The sequence below is a fragment of the Somniosus microcephalus genome, chromosome 4 (genome assembly GCF_052327205.1).
Source record: "Somniosus microcephalus isolate GS21.2 chromosome 4, FLI_Smic_1.0, whole genome shotgun sequence".
NCBI lineage: Eukaryota > Metazoa > Chordata > Chondrichthyes > Squaliformes > Somniosidae > Somniosus > Somniosus microcephalus.
Genome location: NC_140990.1, coordinates 341,536,132 through 341,556,728, shown reverse-complemented (window position 1 = coordinate 341,556,728; position 20,597 = coordinate 341,536,132). Strand labels below are relative to the sequence as shown.

General features: G+C 51.8%; 1 protein-coding gene across 1 annotated transcript; it reads left to right on the top strand.

The window, feature by feature from the left end:
* Nucleotides 1–3,959: 3,959 nt before the first annotated feature.
* Nucleotides 3,960–20,160, top strand: LOC147120731 (SPRY domain-containing protein 3-like). The gene is made up of 3 exons (XM_085983878.1): nt 3,960–4,435; nt 12,633–12,790; nt 19,602–20,160. The coding sequence occupies exons 1-3, from the start codon at nt 4,387–4,389 to the stop codon at nt 19,734–19,736; spliced, it is 342 nt and encodes a 113-aa protein (XP_085840004.1). The 5' UTR covers nt 3,960–4,386; the 3' UTR covers nt 19,737–20,160.
* The last annotated feature ends 437 nt before the right edge of the window (nt 20,161–20,597 follow it).

Here is a 20,597-nt window from a genome sequence, read left to right as displayed (position 1 = left end):
GTAAACCCGGTGGCTTACCCAATTCCGCAGGATTCCGAGTTTCATACTTTCGGCGTCCGTAGCGCCTGTGATGGCTACGGAATTGTCCAGGAAGAATTCCATACACTTAAACCAGTGTCCGAATCGTGCCGATGTGTCCGAAGCATGCTGGTCCAAATCCAAACGTTCGGGTTTCAAGAGTTGATCCATTGCGTTGAAAATTTAGTTAATAAAATTGATGTGCCTCAATGAATCCGAGACTCGACGTTAACGGAGCAAAGCAAGGCTTTTATTAACTAAGAAAGTAACACACAGTGGAGAAGTGTCTCCCATCCAAAGATCTGCTGCACTGCCTGTGAGACAGTGCAGCCTGCTTAAGTAGTGGCCAGGTATGGGCGGAGCCTTACACACAATACAGTACAGGTGGGGAAATGAAACTGAAACTAAACTAAACACAGAGAATACAGTGCCTGATGAACGGCATATTTCATCACAGTGAGTTCAAATCCCACCACGGCAGCTGGGGAATTTAAATTCAGTTAATTAAAAATCTGGAAAAAAAGCTAGTGTCAGTAATAGTAACCATGGACCTATTGGATTCTCGTAAAAACCCATCTGGTTCATTAAAGTCCTTTAGGGAAAACCACCGTCCTTACCTGGTCTGGCCTATAAGTGACTCTAGACCCACTGCCCTCTGAAATGACCTAGCAAGCCACTCAGTTATATACAACCACTACGACCTTCGCCACACGGACTGCAGCGGTTCAAGAAGGAGGCTCACCGGCACCTAGGGATGGGTAATAAATGCTGACCCAGGAACTAATTTAAAAAAAACTCCCACACAGTCAGGCATGCACACACCCAGACGCTCATACTCACAGATGCACACTGAAAGAGACATGCTCACACACACATGCTCACAGAAACAGACAGACAGATTCACACACAAACACAGGGGGGGAAAAATTCAGTTGTTTGCGCCTCCCGTTAGTGCCTTAAGAGGGTGCTAAGTGGGGCACAAACCAACCAGCGCCCGGGCACGGTGATATCTGCGCCTCTCGCGAAATTGACTGGACATTTTGCGGCGCCACTAAACAATACCGCCACGATCTCCTGCGCCGGCAGATCGTGACGTCAGTCGAGTGCGCAGCGCCCCGGTAGCGCCCCGGACCGGATATTGAGTGGCGCCCCCTGCCTTACCGCCTGCCGCTAGCAACGACAGGTTGAGGGGAGCGTTTTGCTGTCAGAAAGGGACTGGGGGAGCGCTATTTAAAGGCGACCGCTTCCTGCCTTTTGTTGGTGACATTTTTGCACCACGCATTCTGAGAGAGAGAGAGAGACTTCTGGAGAGATTCAACGCTGTGTGAAGGAGTTTTGGGTACTGAGCAGCACTTTGCAGGTTCATTTTGATTTGCCCTTCTTTGTATCGATTTAGAAGAGACTGTGGGGGCTGCACTCTGAGCTCTTTCCCTGGGCCTCTCCATTGTTCTTTCCAGCAGATTTGATGTACAGGTCTCTCCAGGCCGAGATTCAGGCCGAGATTCAAGGCTGCAATGAGCAGGATGTGGATTGAGACCAAGATAAACCCTCCCCTTTAAGATAAAAACAGAAAATGCAGGAGAAACTCAGCAGGTCAAGCAGCATCTGTGAAGAGAGAAACAGAGTTAATGTTTCAGGTCGATGACCATTCGTCAGAACTCCCCTTTAAGAATTGGCCAGTGCCAGTGTGTCTGTGTTCCATTGCTGACTGACATCACATGAGCTTCGCCAGCACTGTGAGGTAGCGCCTCGCTCCTCGGCCTTTGCGCCTTAAGACAGATGTGAAGCGCCTGATTTAGCGCTCCAATCACCTCCAGGGGCGATAAAAGCCAAGTTTGCAGTCAGAGGCGATAATTAGCGCCAGGCGCTAAACTTTGCGCCCGGCCGATAATTGCGCCCCAAATGGGGTGATACCGAATTTCTCCTCCAGGCTGTCTGCACAGAGCGGGATTAAATGGAGTGGACTTAAACAGGGTGTTTAATTTGGAAAGAGTGGAAATTCGGAGAAGAGGGGGAAGGAGTTGTTGCTTTTTGCCTCCACTACTTGTAGTGCTGTGTGTTACAGGCAGATATTTAAGTTCAGTACCCATAACTTAATCTAGATCAAGTAAATAGTCAAGAAACTACACTGTGAGCTATATTTAGAAATGTAATTAAATAAAACAAGGTCATATAGGGCTGGCAGTGCGGGCGGTGTGCCGTAACGGCAGCATGTGGGAGTTTGTGGAGAGCATTGTGATCCCGGACAACCACGTTTGCAGTAAGTGCCTGCATCTTGAGGAACTTCAGCTCAGAGTTGTTAAGCTGGCGCCAGGGTTAAAGACATCTCCTCGCGGCTGGGGAAGAACTTGGAGTGGGAGGGGGAGGATCCAGTTGTCGTGGTCCACATAGGAACCAACGACATAGGTAGAACTAAGAATGAGATTCTGCTGAGAGAGTTTGAGGAGTTGGGATCCAAATTAAAAAGCAGAACCTCAAAGGTAATAATCTCTGGATTGTAACCTGAGCCACGCGCAAATTGGCATAGGGACAAACAGATTCGAGGTTTAAATGCATGGCTCAAAGAGTGGTGTGGGAGGAAAGGGTTTCAGCTCATGGGGCACTGGCACCAGTACTGGGGAAAGAGGGAGCTGTTCCGTTGGGACGGGCTCCACTTCAACTGGTCTGGGACCAGAGTCCTGGCAAACTGAATAACTAGGGCAGTAGACAGGGCTTTAAACTAATGAAGGAGGTGTAGGCAGTTTTTACACTCCTTTTAACCCAGATCCTGCCGCTGGTCGCCAGGAGATGTAAACAGTTTTTGATCCTAGCCCAATTGCTAGACGGACGGTTCGAATCGCCCCCGCCTGACGGAAGTTCTATACCCGGGAATTATTATTCAGAGTGTAAATGAAATAAGTCACAGACAGGAATGCTTCGGTGAAAAATCAAACGTGCATTTATTTGGTCCAACATACACTGGCTAAAACATGCACTACTAAACGAAATCACTGTCCCTGTGGAGAATAAAATCCAGATTACAATCACCATACCTACAGTACAAAACTGGGGACTATAACAAGCAGTAATTCCCTTGTTGCTATGGTGGACTCTAACTCCACCCCTACCAACGAATTACCCAGTCGCATAAACCCCTTCGCCTGGCTGAACCAAGCGAAGCTCCCCCCCTCGGAATAGCCCAAAAACTTCACTTCTGAGAGACTATGCTTACCCCGGTTTCAATCGCGCTGCTCGTCGGCTTTCTCTGGTACTTGTCTTGTTAGAGCAGGAGCGGGAGAGAGAGTGGTGGAAAAGAATCTATCTTTATAGATACGATAGCAAAATACTGCAGATGTTGGAAATCCGAAATAACAACAGAAAATGCTGGAAAAACTCAGCAAGTCAGGCAACATCCGTGGAGAGAAATTTGAGTTGACGTTTCGGGTTTGACCCTAGTGGAATACACATACAGACACAGACAGGTATGACAGTGGTTTACCACATTCACCCCTTCTTTATAGATAGTCTGCCCGTCTTTTCCCACCAATCTTAAAAATCCATTTGCTTCTGAGCACTCCGGTGCTAAATCTGTGATGAGTCATCCTCAGACCCATGCGTATTGGGTTAATGGCCCTAAGTCTGGGACATCTTTCGGTCTTTGCTGGGTGAGCTGGTGGGTTCATTGTTCTGCTTCTCTTCTGAGATGGAGGTGAGAAGTGTTTTTGCATTTTAGAATGGTTTTTCTAATCAATTTCAATGGCCCACTTCCTTTTTCCAGGACTGTCAGGTGAACCATACATACTGGATGAGTTCTTTTGTCACAGCCAACTGCCATGCGTTGACACTATGCGATCAAGTATTCCCTGCCATCAGGGAGGTCCCAGAGAGAGATGGGCATCTCACCATTCCATGCTCCACGAAGGATCTCCTGTGTACTGTGCACGCTCTCCCCGTCCAATGACAGGCCAGTCAGTCTAACATCAGTGGGAGGGAAACTGTTAGACACAATAATCCAAGACTCACTTTGAAAAATATGAGTTAACAAATGACAGCCAGCATGGATTTATTAAAGACAAACCGTGTTTGACTGATTTGATTTGAGTCCTCTGAAGAAGTAATGGAGGGGGTGGATGAGGGGAGTGCGGTTGATGTGGTATATGTGGACTTTCGGAAGGCGTATCGTACCTTTACCCAGACATTCCCTTAAAGAGGGCATAACTGAGTAGGAATATCAACTACTAATCAATATAAATTAAAGATTAATAAATCGTTTTGGTTTTGCTCAATGTTGCTAATCCACCAAATGCTTGACTTTCAGATGATGGGAAGATTTTTTATGGCAGTGGAGTCGGTCATCCATTTGGACCTCGTTGTTACAAGGGTGACATCATGGGCTGCGGAATCATGTTCCCACGGGATTTCCACTTGGACAGTGAAGGTGTGTACACTCCATACTGGGAGCATGAGACATTCCAGAGTGAGGAAAGGCCAGTCAATCCCTGGAGTCCCGCTCCAACGACAGTCCGTGTCTGATTACAGCGGCAGCACTGATTCACTCTTCATCCAAGAATCAAAGATGGAGGGGGTTTGCCAATGGACTGTCGATACGGGGCATGGCTGGGCGAAGGGAAATGGTGCAAAGGCAGAGGGAATGTGATTGGCCAAAGCGGAAAACTCCCCCAGAATTGACTGAGGAGTCACCTTTAACCGTCACGAGTTATTGAGGAATCTTGCTTTGAACTCTGTCCCGCCTTCTCCAAGAACTCTGTCCCGCCTTCGCCCTAGACAGTCGAATTAAACTGCAGTGAGCAGGGAACAGGCAGAAATGGTGGAACACGGACCGTGTGACCTCACTACATCATCATTGCATACGCACACCCGGGAAAAAGTGGTCTGGTGCTAAAGTGGGAGGACATTCAACATTGCAGATTGCCAACCCACTTCCTGCTTGCCCCTCCACTTCCTCCTCACCCAATAAACACCTCAAAGCCGGGCCTCTAGGGTGAGGCCTCAGAGGGCGGCAATTGCCCAATGCCGTGGCAACAAGAGCAGGTCGGAGGCTGGGTATTCTGCGGCGAGTGTCTCACCTCCTGACTCCCCAAAGCCTTTCCACCATCTACAAGGCACAAATCAGGCGTGTGATAGGATACTCTCATAGAATCATGGAAAGTTACAGCACGGAAGGAGGCCATTTCGGCCCATCGTGTCCGCGCCGGCCAACAAAGAGCTATCCAGCCTAATCCCACTTCCCAGCTCTTGGTCCATAGCCCTGCAGGTTACCACATCCCAAGTGCACATCCAAGTACTTTTTAAATGTGATGAGTGTTCCTGCCTCTACCACCCTTTCAGGCAGTGAGTTCCAGACCCCCACAACCCTCTGGGTGAAGAAATTTCCCATCAAATCCCCTCTAAACCTTCTACCAATTACTTTAAATCTGTGCCCCCTGGTTTTTGACCCCTCTGCTAAGGGAAATATGTCCTCTGTATCCACTTTATCTAGGCCCCTCATAATTTTATACACCTCAATAAGGTCTCCCCTCAGCCTCCTCTGTTCCAAGGAAAACAGACCCAGCCTATCCAGTCTTTCCTCATAGCGAAGATTCTCTACTCCCAGCAACATCCTTGTAAATCTCCTCTGTACCCTCTCTAGTGCAATCACATCTTTCCTGTAATGTGGTGACCAGAACTGCACGCAGTACTCTAGCTGAGGCCTAACTAGTGTTTTATACAGTTGAAGCATAACCCCCCCTGCTCTTGTATTCTATGCCACGGCTAATAAAGGCAAGCATTCCGTATGCCTTCTTAACCACCTTATCTACCTGGCCTGCTGCCTTCAGGGATCTGTGGACATGCACTCCATGGTCCCTTTGTTCCTCTACACTACTCAGTGTCCTACCATTTAATGTGTATCCCCTTTCCTTGTTAGCCCTCCCCAAATGCATTACCTCACACTTCTCCGGATTGAATTCCATTTGCCACTGTCCTGCCCACCTGACCAATTTATTGATATCTTCCTGCAGTTTACAGCTTCCTTCTTCAGTACCAACCACACAGCCGATTTTAGTATCATCTGCAAACTTCTTAATCATACCCCCTATATTCGAGTCAAGATCGTTGATATATACCACAAAAAGCAAGGGACCTAGTACTGAGCCCTGCGGAACCCCACTGGAAACGGCCTTCCAGTCACAAAAACACCCATCGACCTTTACCCTCTGCTTCCTGCCTCCGAGCCAGTTTTAAATCCAACTTGACACTTTGCCTTGGATCCCCTGGACTTTTAACTTCGTGACCAGTCTGCCATGTGGAACCGTATCAAAAGCCTTGCTAAAGTCCATATACACTACATCAAACGCACTACCCTCATCTTCTTCTTAGGCAGTCCCTCGGAACCGAGGATGACTTGCTTCCACATTAAAAATGAGTTCTCAGGTGACTGATGAGTCCAATGCGGGACCTGCAGTCTCTGTCACAGGTGGGGCAGACGGTGGTTGAAGGGGCGGGTGGGTGGGGTGCTTGGGTCGACGAACGCTCCTTCCACTGCCTGCCCTTGGCTTCCGCTTGCTCCCGGCGAAGAGACTCGAGGTGTTCGGTGCCTTCCCGGATGCTTCTCCTTCACTTTGTGCGGTCTTGGGCCAGGGATTCCCAGGTGTCGGTGGGGATGTTACACTTTTTCAAGGAGGCTTTGAGGGTGTCCTTGAAGCGTTTCCTCTGCCCACCTGGGGCTCTCTTGCCGTGCCGGAGCTCCGAGTAGAGCGTTTGTTTTGGGAGTCTCGTATCGGGCATGCGGACAATGTGACCCGCCCATCGGAGCTGATTGAGCGTGGTCAGAGCTTCGATGCTGGGGATGCTGGCCTGAGCAAGAACACTGACGTTGGTGCGCCTATCCTGCCAATGGATTTGCAGGATCTTGCAGAGGCAGCGTTGGTGGTACCTCTCCAGTGCTTTGCGGTGCCTGCTGCACATGGTCCATGTCTCTGAGGTATACAGCAGGGTGGGTATCACTGCTGCTCTGTAGACCATGAGCTTAGTGCTAGGTTTGAGGTACTGGTCTTCAAACACTCTCTTCCTCAGGCGACCGAAGGCTGCACTGGCACACTGAAGGCGGTGTTGGACTTCGTCGTCGACGTCTGCCCTTGTTGACAGTAGGCTCCCGAGGTATGGAAAGTGGTCCACGTTGTCCAAGGCCTTGTCGTGGATTTTGATAATCGGGGGGCAGCACTGTGTGGTGGGGCAGGTTGGTAGAGGACCTTTGTCTTACGGATGTTTAGTGTAAGGCCCATGCTCTCGTACGCTTTGGTGAAGGTGTTTACAATGGTTTGGAGTTCGACCTCCGAGTGAGCGCAGACACAAGCATCGTCTGCATACTGTAATTCGATGACAGAGGATGGGACGACCTTGGATCTGGACTGGAGGCAACGGAGGTCCCTCCTTGTTACCCCCTCAAAAAATTCAATCAAGTTTGTCAGACACGACCTTCCCTTAACAAATCCGTGCTGACTATCCTTGATTAATCCGTGTCTTTCTCCACTTGCCTGGATGAGTGAAGCTTGACACTATCCAGGACAAAGCAGCCCACTTGATCTGCACCCCATCCACTACCGCATACATTCACTCCCTCCACCACCGGCGCACCGTGGCTGCAGTGTGTACCATCTACAAGATGCACTGCAGCAACTCGCCAAGGCTTCTTTGGCAGCACCTCCCAAACCCGTGACATCAACCACCTAGAAGGACATGGTGTGGAGATGCCGGAGTTGGACTGGGGGGAACAAATGTAAGAAATCACACAACACCAGGTTATAGTCCAACAGCTTTATTTGAAATCACAAGCTTTCAGAGCGCTGCTCCTTCTTCAGGTGAAGTGGAGAAATGCATAAAGACACAGCTTATATAGTCAGAGAATCATGTCAGATGTTTACAGGTAACCTTTCCAACTGCCATTTATCGCACCTCGGCAGAGAGATAATCACAGCAGTCAAAGGTGTGAATGGTGTCCAAACAGGTCAGTCAGGGAAACATTACATCAAAGAACAATGGGGTGGGGTCACAAGGGGTCAAATATTGCAGATGCTGGGGTCTGTATGAAAAACAAAAAAACAGACAAAAAACATTTTTTTTGGCTGGAAATCACAGCAGGTCCAGCCGCATCTGTGTAGAGAGAACAAGCCAATGTCGACTCGAGTCTGGATGACCCTGCATCAGGTGGGGTTACATGTAGCGTGACATGAACCCAAGATCTCGGTTAAGGCCGTCCTCATGGGTGCGGAACTTGGCTATCAGTTTCTGCTCGACGATTTTGCGTTGTCGTGTGTCTCGAAGGCCACCTTGGAGAATGCTTACCCGAAGATCGGAGGCTGAATGTCCTTGACTGCTGAAGTGTTCCCCGACTGGGAGGGAACACTCCTGCCTGGTGATTGTTGCGCGGTGTCCGTTCATCCGTTGTCGCAGTGTCTGCATGGTCTCGCCGATGTACCATGCTCCGGGGCATCCTTTCCTGCAACGTATGAGGTAGACAACGTTGGCCGAGTCACATGAGTATGTACCATGTACCTGGTGGGTGGTGTCCTCACGTGTGATGATGGTATCTGTGTTGATGATCTGGCATGTCTTGCAGAGGTTGCTGTGGCAGGGTTGTGTGGTGTCGTGGTCGCTGTTCTCCTGGAAGCTGGGTAATTTGCTGCGAACGATGGTCTGTTTGAGGTTAGGCGGCTGTTTGAAAGCGAGTAGTGGAGGCGTGGGGATGGCCTTAGCGAGGTGTTCGTCGTCATCGATGACATGTTGAAGGCTGCGAAGAACATGGCGTAGTTTCTCCGCTCCGGAGAAGTACTGGACGACGAAGGGTACTCTGTTGGTTGTGTCCCGTGTTTGTCTTCTGAGGAGGTCTATGCGATTTTTCACTGTGGCCCGTCGGAACTGTCGATCAACGAGTCGAGCGTCATATCCCGTTCTTACAAGGGCGTCTTTCAGTGTCTGTAGGTGTCCATCGCGTTCCTCCTCGTCTGAGCAGATCCTGTGTATTCGCAGGGCTTGTCCATAGGGGATGGCTTCTTTAACGTGGTTAGGGTGGAAGCTGGAGAAGTGAAGCATCGTGAGGTTGTCCGTGGGCTTGCGGTAGAGTGAAGTGCTGAGGTGTCCGTCTTTGATGGAGATTCGTGTGTCCAGGAATGAGACTGATTCTGAGGAGTAGTCCATGGTGAGTTTGATGGTGGGATGGAACTTGTTGATGTTATCGTGTAGTCTTTTCAGTGATTCTTCGCCGTGGGTCCATAGGAAGAAAATGTCGTCGATGTATCTGGTGTATAGCGTTGGTTGGAGATCCTGTGCAGCGAAGAAGTCTTGCTCGAACTTGTGCATGAAGATGTTTGCATATTGGGGTGCGAATTTGGTCCCCATGGCTGTTCCGTGTGTTTGGGTAAAGAACTGGTTGTCGAAGGTGAAGACATTGTGGTCAAGGATGAAGCGGATGAGTTGTAGGATGGCATCTGGAGATTGGCTGTTGTTGGTGTTGAGTACTGAGGCTGTCGCAGCGATGCCGTCATCGTGGGGGATACTGGTGTAGAGTGCCGAGACGTCCATCGTGGCGAGGAGTGTTCCTGGTTCAACTGGTCCGTGGGTGCTGAGCTTCTGTAAGAAGTCTGTAGTGTCGCGACAGAAGCTGGGGGTTCCCTGTACGATGGGTTTCAGGATGCCCTCGACATATCCAGAGAGGTTCTCACACAGGGTTCCGTTGCCTGATGCGATAGGACGTCCAGGTGTGTTGGCTTTGTGTATCTTTGGGAGGCAGTAGAAGTCTCCCACGCGGGGAGTACGTGGGATGAGAGCATGTAGGATGCTTTGAAGGTCTGGATCGAAGGTTTTGATCAGTCTGTTGAGTTGGCGGGTGTGTTCTTTGGTCGGATCTGCGGGTAACTGTCTGTAGAGGACACCACCCACCAGGTACATGGTACATACTCATGTGACTCGGCCAACGTTGTCTACCTCATACGTTGCAGGAAAGGATGCCCCGGAGCATGGTACATCGGCGAGACCATGCAGACACTGCGACAACGGATGAACGGACACCGCGCAACAATCACCAGGCAGGAGTGTTCCCTCCCAGTCGGGGAACACTTCAGCAGTCAAGGACATTCAGCCTCCGATCTTCGGGTAAGCATTCTCCAAGGTGGCCTTCGAGACACACGACAACGCAAAATCGTCGAGCAGAAACTGATAGCCAAGTTCCGCACCCATGAGGACGGCCTTAACCGAGATCTTGGGTTCATGTCACGCTACATGTAACCCCACCTGATGCAGGGTCATCCAGACTCGAGTCGACATTGGCTTGTTCTCTCTACACAGATGCGGCTGGACCTGCTGTGATTTCCAGCCAAAAAAAATGTTTTTTGTCTGTTTTTTTGTTTTTCATACAGACCCCAGCATCTGCAATATTTGACCCCTTGTGACCCCACCTCATTGTTCTTTGATGTAATGTTTCCCTGACTGACCTGTTTGGACACCATTCAAACCTTTGACTGCTGTGATTATCTCTCTGCCGAGGTGCGATAAATGGCAGTTGGAAAGGTTACCTGTAAACATCTGACATGATTCTCTGACTATATAAGCTGTGTCTTTATGCATTTCTCCACTTCACCTGAAGAAGGAGCAGCGCTCCGAAAGCTTGTGATTTCAAATAAAGCTGTTGGACTATAACCTGGTGTAGAAGGACAAGGGCAGCAGGCGCATGGGAACACCATAGAATCATAGAATGGTTACAGCACGGAGGGAGGCCATTCGGCCCGTCGAGCCCGTGCCGGCTCTCTGCAAGAGCACTTCAGCTAGTCCCACTCCCCCGCCCTTTCCCTGGAGCCCTGCAAATTTGTTTCCTTCAGGTACTTATCCAACTCACTTTTGAAAGCCGTGATTGAATCTGCCTCCACCACCCTCTCAGGCAGTGAATTCCAGATCCTAACCACTCGCTGCATAAAAAAGTTTTCCTCATGTCGCCTTTGGTTCTTTTGCCAATCACCTTAAATCTGTGTCCTCTGGTTCTCGACCCTTCCGCCAATGGGAACAGTTTCTCTCTCTCTACTCTGTCCCGACCCCTCATGATTTTGAACACCTCTATCAAATCTCCTCTCGACCTTCTCTGCTCCAAGGAGAACAACGCCAGCTTCTCCAGTCTATCCACGTAACTGAAGTCCCTCATTCCTGGAATCATTCTCGTAAATCTTTTCTGCACCCTCTCTAAGGCCTTCACATCCTTCCTAAAGTGCGGTGCCCAGAATTGGACACAATACTCCAGTCGAGGCCGAACCAGTGTTTTATAAAGGTTCATCATAATTTCCTTGCTTTTGTACTCTATGCCTCTATTTATGAAGCCCAGGATCCCGTAAGCTTTTTTAACCCATTTCTCAACCTGTCCTGCCACCTTCAATGATTTGTACACATACACCCCCAGGTCTCTCTGTTCATGCACCCTCTTTAGGATTGTACCATTTGTACCATGGTACCATGTCTTTCCTCATTCTTCCTACCAAAATGTATCACTTCACACTTTTCTGCGTTAAATTTCATCTGCCACGTGTCCGCCCATTCCACCAGCCTGTCTATGTCCTCTTGAAGCCTATCACTCTCCTCCTCACTGTTCATTATATTTCCAAGTTTTGTGTCATCTGCAAATTTTGAAATTGTGCCCTGTACACCCACATCCAAGCCATTAATATGAAAAGCAGTGGTCCTCGTACCGACCCCTGGGGAACACCACAGTGTACCTTCCTCCAGTCCGAAAAACAACTGTTCACCACTACTCTCTGTTTCCTGTCACTTAGCCAATTCCGTATCCATGCTGCCACTGTCCCTGTTACTCCATGGGATTCAACTTTACTGGCAAGCTATTATGTGGCACTTTATCAAACACCTTTTGGAAATCCATGTACACCACGTCAACCGTATTGACCTCATCAACCCTCTGTTACCTCATCAAAAAACTCGATCAAGTTGGTTAAACACGATTTGCCTTTAACAAATCTGTGCTGACTTTCCTTAATTAATCCACACTTGTCCAACTGACTGTTAATTTTGTCCCGGATTATTGTTTCTAAAAGCTTTCCCACCACTGAGATTAAACTGACTGGCCTGTAGTTGCTGGGTTTATCCTGACACCCTTTTTTTGAACAAGGGTGAAACCTTTGCACTGAGAAGGTGGTGATGGGCCTTCTTGAGCAGTTGGTGGTGGTTTGATACGACTGAGTGACCACTTCAGCGGGCAGTTAAGAATGAATTACGTTGGTGCGGGAATGGAGTCACGTGTAGGCCCAGACCGGGTATGGACGGCAGGATTCCTTCCCTGAACCCGTTGGGTTTTTATGACAATCTGCCAGCTTCATGTCTGAATTCAAATTCTCAAAGCTGCCAGGGTGGAATTTGAATGCACGTTCTCTGAACTATTACCCACTAACAGAAGCACGACATCACCGCACCCCTTGGGTCGGGCTACGGGACGGGGGGTGGGGGGGGAGGGGAGGGAGGGAGCTGGACACCAAATTTAGCACCACCAAAATCCGGTTGCACCCAATCACCAAGGCACAAGATCAGCGATTCGCTCAGGACATTAAAGGTGTGTCTCGGCCTTTATCGACTCTTTTTTATTACAGGCGAGTGCGACAATGACGGGAAAGAGGCTCTCGGGGGATGCAAAGGCAAAGTAAGGCAGCCAAAGGGCGCAATCTTGTACTACACAGACTCCGAGGAGGAGGAAGATGATGATGAAGAGGAATGCAGAGAGAGTCAGCACCAGTCACAGAAAGTGGTGGTGAGTCACAACACCAGCAAATCCCAGCAACATCTGCCGAAACTTCCAGTTCAAAGGACAGCGTCAGTGTTTCTGGTTTTATTAATTATATTCCCCCAGCCTGGAAGGAAGAATGAATTTGCATTTCTATAGCGCCTCTCACGACCACATTCGTCCCAAGGCGTTTTACAGCCAATCAGTGCACAGCAAGCTCCCACAAACAGCGATGTGATAATGACCGGATCATCTGGTTTGTTAGTGATGTTGATTGAGGGGTAACTAGTGGCCGGGACACCGAGGCGCAACGCCCTCCTCTTCTACCAAATAATGCCATGGGATCTTTTACATCCACCTGAGAGGGCAGGCGGGGCCACGGTTTAATATCTCTTCTGAAAGGCGGCACCTCCGACAGTGCAGCGCTCCCTCAGTACTGCCCCTCCAACAGTGCAGCGCTCCCTCAGTACTGCCCCTCCGACAGCGCAGCACTCCCTCAGTACTGCCCCTCCGACAGTGCGGCTCTCCCTCAGAACTGCCCCTCCGACAGTGCAGCGCTCCCTCAGTACTGCCCCTCCGACAGTGCAGCGCTCCCTCAGTACTGCCCCTCCGACAGTGCGGCTCTCCCTCAGTGCTGCCCCTCCGACAGTGCAGCATTCCCTCAGTACTGCCCCTCCGACAGTGCAGCGCTCCCTCAGTACTGCCCCTCCGACAGTGCGGCACTCCCTCAGTACTGCCCCTCCGACAGTGCAGCGCTCCCTCAGTACTGCCCCTTCGACAGTGCAGCGCTCCCTCAGTACTGACCCTCCGACAGTGCAGCGCTCCCTCAGTACTGACCCTCTGACAGTGCAGCGCTCCCTCAGTACTGCCCCTCTGACAGTGCAGCGCTCCCTCAGTACTGACCCTCCGACAGTGCAGCTCTCCCTCAGTACTGCCCCTCCGACAGTGCAGCACTCCCTCAGTACTGCCCTTCCGACAGTGCAGCGCTCCCTCAGTACTGACCCTCCGACAGTGCAGCGCTCCCTCAGTACTGACCCTCCGACAGTGCAGAGCTCCCTCAGTACTGACCCTCCGACAGTGCAGCGCTCCCTCAGTACTGCCCCTCTGACAGTGCGGCACTCCCTCAGTACTGACCCTCTGACAGTGCAGCACTCCCTCAGTACTGCCCCTCCGTCAGTGCTCAGTCTCACATAGGATGCTGAGGTTGTGAACGGCCTGGTTCAGTTTGAGATAGAGACCTGATGGAGGGAGGGGGCTGGTGAAGTGAGTGGGGAATCGGGGGGGGACTTGGGAACAATGTTTTTATTGCCGGCTATGTGTTGAGGGTAGACAGTGAGGTGTGATGGACTTTGCTACGACACTCACGAGATCGGTCTCTGGCCCGTGCTGAGTGTGCTGAGCTGACCCGGTGTGTACGTGAGAAAGAGGGTCCCAGGTTCCGTCTCTGTTACTGCGCTCAGAGATTTCATCTCCCCCGGGGCTGCACCAATTGACCTCAGCGCCTTTGATGGGGCAAGCGGGAGTGAGGGGAAATCACCATGAATTTATTGCCTGTGGATTTTGGGTGAGCTCAATTGAAGTCTGTCCCTGACCATATCATAAGAACGTAAGAATTAGGAGCAGGAGTCGGCCTCACGGCCCCTCGAGCCTGCTCCGCCATTCAATAAGATCATGGCTGATCATTGATATACCTATCAATTCCTCCAATAAAAGGCGAAGAGTTACGAAGGTGACTAAAGGTTTTTATTGACTAAATAACAGAGCCCACTCTCGTGGGTGATCCGATCCAAGCAGGAGGAATACCAGCCAGTCGCTCACCTTTATACCTGGCCTGGTGGGTGGAGCCAAGGCGGAGTCGGCAGTGGTCATCCCAGGTATAGCAGTGTGGCAAGAGGCGACCTCGTACCGTGATACAATAGTGGTCAGTGATACAGTTATAACGAACAGTGGTGAACAGTGCTAACTACTAACAGTGATACGATAGTGAACGTGGTTTACCACATTCACCCCTTGTTTAGAATTAAGTCCGGCGGGGTGAAGTGTACTACCAATTCTGGTAGGTCAGTCTGTCCGGAGGCTTCGTAAGCCTCTCCGATCGCCGCAGCGGTGGTGTTGCCTTATCCGGTGCTGGTGCCTTATCCGGTGTTGATGCTGGTGTTTGCGTGGTCGGCGAGGGCTCGTGGGGTTCCGGCATGCCGTCTACCTGGACTGAGGTTGGGGGGGGTGGTGGCGGTGTTTCCGGATCGGCTGAGGGTGCGAGGTCTCGTAGGGAGACAGTGTCCTCCCGCCCGTCTGGGTACGCCACGTAGGCGTACTGGGGGTTGGCGTGCAGGAGGTTCACCCTCTCGACCAGGGGGTCCGTTTTATGGGTCCTCACGTGTTTCCGCAGCCAGACCGGCCCCGGGGCGGTCAGCCAGGTTGGTAGAGTGGTTCCCGTAGTCGACTTCCTGGGGAAAACGAACATTCGTTCATGGGGGGTGGTGTTAGTGGCCGTGCAAAGTAATGACCGGATGGAGTGCAGCGCTGTCGGGAGGACTTCTTGCCAGCGGGAGGTTGGGAGGCCCTTAGACTTTAAGGCTAAGAGGACGGCCTTCCATACCGTCGCGTTCTCTCTTTCCACCTGACCGTTACCTCTGGGGTTGTAGCTGGTGGTCCTGCTTGCTGCAATACCTCTCTCTAGGAGGAATTGCCGGAGTTCCTCGCTCATGAAGGAGGAGCCCCGGTCGCTGTGTATATAGTTCGGGAACCCGAACAAGGCGAAGAGGGCATTCAGGCACTTAATGACCGTGCTACTGGTCATGTCGGGGCAGGGGAAGGCAAAGGGGAAACGGGAGTACTCATCAACGATGTTGAGGAAGTACACATTACGGTCAGAGGACGGGAGGGGCCCCTTAAAGTCGATGCTCAGGCGCTCGAAGGGGCGGGTGGCCTTGATCAGGCTTGCTCGGTCCGGCCTATAGAAGTGCGGTTTGCACTCCGCACAGGTCTGGCAGTTCCTGGTCATGGTCCTGAACTCCTCGATGGAGTAGGTCAGGTTGCGGGCCTTAATGAAATGGTAGAGTCTGGTGACTCCGGGGTGGCAGAGCTGGTCGTGGAGGGTCTGAAGCCTATCGATATGCGCGCTGGCGCATGTCATTCGTGAAAGGGCATCAGGGGATTCGTTCAGCTTGCCTGGCCGGTACAAGATCTCATAATCGTAGGTGGAGAGCTCGATTCTCCATCTCAAAATCTTGTCATTCTTGATTTTGCCCTTCAGCTTGTTATTAAACATGAAAGCCACCGAACGCTGGTCGGTGAGGAGGGTAAATCGTTTGCCTGCCAGGTAGTGCCTCCAGCGCCGTACTGCCTCCACGATCGCCTGGGCCTCTTTCTCGACCGACGAATGTCGGATCTCGGGGCCCTGTAGGGTCCTTGAGAAGAAGGCCACTGGCCTCCCCTCCTGGTTTAGGGTGGCGGCTAAGGCGAAGTCGGATGCGTCGCTCTCCACCTGAAAGGGGATGGACTCGTCCACTGCGTGCATCGTGGCCTTGGCTATGTCTCCCTTAATGAGGGAGAAGGCCGCGCACGCCTCCTCCGTGAGGGGGAAGGAAGTGGCTTTCAGGAGGGGTCTGGCTTTGTCCGCGTAATTGGGTACCCATTGGGCATAGTAGGCGAAAAGCCCCAGGGTTCTCCTAAGTGCTTTAGGGCAGTGGGGGAGGGGTAGCTCCATGAGGGGGCGCATTCTTTCTGGGTCGGGGCCGATGATTCCGTTCTCCACTACGCAGCTGAGGATGGCAAGGCGCGTGGTGTTAAACACGCATTTCTCCTTATTGTAGGTGAGGTTCAGCCGTTGGGCCGTACGGAGGAATTTCTCCAGATTCGCGTCATGTTCCTGCCAGTCGCGGCCGCAGATAGTGACGTTATCTAGGTAGGGGAATGTAGCCTGCAGTTCGTTCTGGTCAACCATCTGGTCCATCTCCCTTTGGAAGACCGAGACCCCATTAGTGACACCGAAGGGGACCCTAAGGAAGTGGTATAGGCGCCCATTCGCCTCGAAGGCGGTATACTGGCGGTCCTCAGGGTGGATAGGGAGTTGGTGGTAGGCCGACTTCAGGTCGATGGTCGAGAATACTTTATACTGTGCAATCTGATTGACCATGTCAGATATGCGGGGGAGGGGGTATGCGTCCAGCTGGGTATATCTGTTTATGGTCTGGCTGTAGTCGATGACCAGGCGGTTTTTATCGCCGGTCTTTACGACTACGACCTGGGCACGCCAGGGGCTGCTGCTCCCCTCGATAACGCCCTCTTTCAGGAGGCGCCGCACCTCAGAGCTAATGAAGGCTCTGTCCCCGGCGCTATACCGCCTGCTCTTGGTAGCGACGGGTTTGCAGTCAGGGGTAAGGTTAGCAAACAGAGAGGGTGGCGGGACCTTGAGGGTGGAGAGGCTGCAGGTGTTACGCGGTGGGCAGTTTAACGTTTGCTGGTTGTTGACTGTGAGTGGGGGGAGGGGTCCACCGTATGCTAGGGTTACGCTTTGGAGGTGGGATTGGAAGTCCAGCCCTAGTAGGACGGCAGCGCAGAGATGGGGGAGGACGAGGAGTTTAAAGTTTTTATACTCCGTGCCCTTAACCGACAGGGTCACGACACAGTAGCCGCTGATGTCCGTGGCGTGGGACCTCGATGCCATCGAGATTCGGCTGCGCGTTGGTAGGACAGAGAGGGAGTAGTGGCTCACCGTGTCTGGGTGGATGAAGCTCTCCGTGCTTCCGCTGTCGAACAGGCAGGTCGTGGCGTGGCCGTTCACTTTGATGTCCATCATTGACTTGGACAGATGGTGCGGGCGGGCTTGGTCCAGGGTGACGGAAGCTAGTGTGTAGCTGAGCGAGTCGTTGTCATCTGCGGGCGAGGCGGTCGGGCGTGGTGAGTAAAATGGCGTCTCCCACGAGGTAGGGCCCCATGAGGCACTATTGGGGTCGGTTGCCTTAATCAAAGATGGCCGCCCCCATGACTCATGTGTGGGGATGCTGGCCTCAGTTGCCCTAAACAAAGATGGCCACCCCATGACTCATGTGTGGGGATGCTGGCCTCAGTTGCCCTAAACGAAGATGGCCGCCCCCATAGTTCGCATGCGGCACTGCTGGCCTCTGAGGATCCGCTCCTGCAGGCCTTGGAGAAGTGGCCTTTCTTCAGGCAGGTTTTACATATGGAGTTCTTGGCTGGGCAGCGCGACCTCGGGTGCTTCTCCTGGCCACAAAAAAAACAGCCGGCGGCCCGATCGCGGATGCCCGATGTCGGGGCCGGTGCCGGGGGTGGCGGGGCCGGTCGGGTCCGGGACGCCGACGCAGAGGTAGGTCCCGGGGGCGGCGCTGGGAAGGGTGCTGTGGTAGGGGTCGGGCCCGAGTCCCAGGGTCGCGAGCAGTACCTGGTGAATGCTTCCTGATCTTGGTGGGCCACTTCCAGGGAGATAGCGAGGGCTTCAGCTTTTTCCATGCTGAGGTCTTTAGCTTCCAGCAGTCTTTGCCGTGAGTACTCGGACCGTAGGCCTTTCAGGAATGCGTCGCGGATATTATCTTCAGTATTTTCGGCTGCCGACACCGATTTAAAGTCACAGTTCCTGGCGAGTGCATATAGCGCCTGTGAGAATTCGGCTACTGATTCTCCTGGCTGTTGCGGCCGTGATCTTAGGAGGTGCCTAGCATACATGTAGTTTACCGGGGTCCGGTACTTCTGTTTCAGCAGGTTGATGGCGGTCTCGTAGGTAGTCATGTCCTCGATGAGAGTGTATACTCTCGGGCTCAGTTGTGCCTGCAGGACACTTAGTTTGGATGCCTGAGGGACGCTGGATTCTCTCAGGTATGATTCGAAGCAGACCAGCCAGTGTTTAAAGTCTGCGGCTGAGTTTGCTGCTCGTGGGTTCAGGTCCAGGTACGGCGGTCTGAGGGCTCGCAGCCAAGCTGGCTGGTGTGGCTGTGCTCCTGGGAGCTGCGCTGGTGGCTCCTCCGCCGGTTGTGACTCGTTGTCGGACATCATTAAATTTAGTCAATAAAATTGATATACCTATCAATTCCTCCAATAAAAGGCGAAGAGTTACGAAGGTGACTAAAGGTTTTTATTGACTAAATAACAGAGCCCACTCTCGTGGGTGATCCGATCCAAGCAGGAGGAATACCAGCCAGTCGCTCACCTTTATACCTGGCCTGGTGGGTGGAGCCAAGGCGGAGTCGGCAGTGGTCATCCCAGGTATAGCAGTGTGGCAAGAGGCGACCTCGTACCGTGATACAATAGTGGTCAGTGATACAGTTATAACGAACAGTGGTGAACAGTGCTAACTACTAACAGTGATACGATAGTGAACGTGGTTTACCACAATCATCGACCTCAACTCCACTCTCCTGCCCAATCCACATATCCCTTGATTCCCCTAGAGTCCAAAAATCTATCGATCTCTGTCTTGAATATACTCAACGACTGAGCCTCCACAGCCCTCTGGGGCAGAGAATTCCAAAGATTCATCACCCTCTGAGTGAAGAAATTTCTCCTCATCTCAGTCTTAAATGGCCGACCCCTTATCCTGAGACTATGCCCCCTAGTTCTAGACACTCCAGCCAGGGGAAACAACCTCTCAGCATCTACCCTGTCAATCCCCCTCAGAATCTTGTATGTTTCAATGAGATCACCTCTCATTCTTCTAAACTCCAGAGAGTATCGGCCCAATCTACACAATCTCTCCTCATAGGACAGCCCTCTCATCCCAGGAATCAATGTAGTATTCCTCCCGCCATATCCTGTTTCTGACTGCATCTCTCACCCCTGACCCCAGTTATCTGACTGTGTCTCCCTCTTTCTCCCATTCCAGGTGTTTTTCTCCCGCAACGGAAAGATAATCGGGAAAAAGGAGAGCTGGATCCCGCTTGGTGGATTCTACCCCACCATCGGGATGCTCAGCTCGGAGGAGAAAGTGAAGGTGGAGTTCCGCCCACTGAGTGGCTGAGGTGAACTGTTACAGGTGGATGAAAGAACTGAGAGCTCGGAGAACGTTTATAAGCAGTGAGACTGAAACTTCAAATATCGCCTGTACGGTATTTTGTTCTGATGGTGGGGCTTTGAGTTCAAGCAAGTTCCTTGGAGAGACAGTTATTTAATTCCCCCTTTACTTCTTACCCTCACAATGGGTCGAATGGACCCCTTCACTGCCGTATGATTCGAAGATATGACCTGTTGAGGACCTGACACAGAATCACACAAACTGATCTTCCATTGATCCTACAAATGGCATCACTGTCCTACCTCCTCTTGCTGGACTCTGTGACTCTGCAATTCAGCTCCACAGACAGCAAACCCCCACGCACCATCCCCCAGCTCTTCAATCTTCACGGTTTTTGATTTTAGACAGCGAGTGGCTGCAAGCTGTTCCAGCATGGGTGGGGGTGGGGGTGGGGGTGGGGGGGGGAGGTGGCGGGACGAGAGCTCAGACCCATCCCATGCTCACCCAGTCTTCCCCTCTCTAACCCTGGTTCGCTGAGGCCCATATGGAGACCGCCTCTCCCTCGCTCCCTCAGTCGCCTCGTCAGCTTCTGATCGGCTTCCACCCTGGGCAATGGGGCTGTCCTCCAGCCACCTTCATGACAATCTGTAACTTCACTCCACAACGTTACTGAGACAAGCTGCAAACCTCCGACCCAGGTAGAGGGGCAAGCAGCTGTGACGGTGGGGCAGGCATTGGCCTCCCACCCCTAGAACATGGCCTGAATTCAAGACCCGGCTGAAAGTCTATGGTGTAAGTCTTCTGTTCATAGAGCGAGCTTTACTCTGCATCTAACCCGTGCTGTACCTGCCCTGGGAGTGTTTGATG

What these genes read in the sequence shown, in the direction of transcription:
- LOC147120731 (XM_085983878.1), top strand. Translation starts at nt 4,387, where the DNA reads ATGGGCTGCGGAATCATGTTCCCACGGGATTTCCACTTGGACAGTGAA. An exon ending in TTTCCACTTGGACAGTGAAG is followed by an intron (nt 4,436 to 12,632) that starts GTGTGTACACTC and finishes TTTTTATTACAG; the next exon opens with GCGAGTGCGACAATGACGGG. An exon ending in ACCAGTCACAGAAAGTGGTG is followed by an intron (nt 12,791 to 19,601) that starts GTGAGTCACAAC and finishes CTCCCATTCCAG; the next exon opens with GTGTTTTTCTCCCGCAACGG.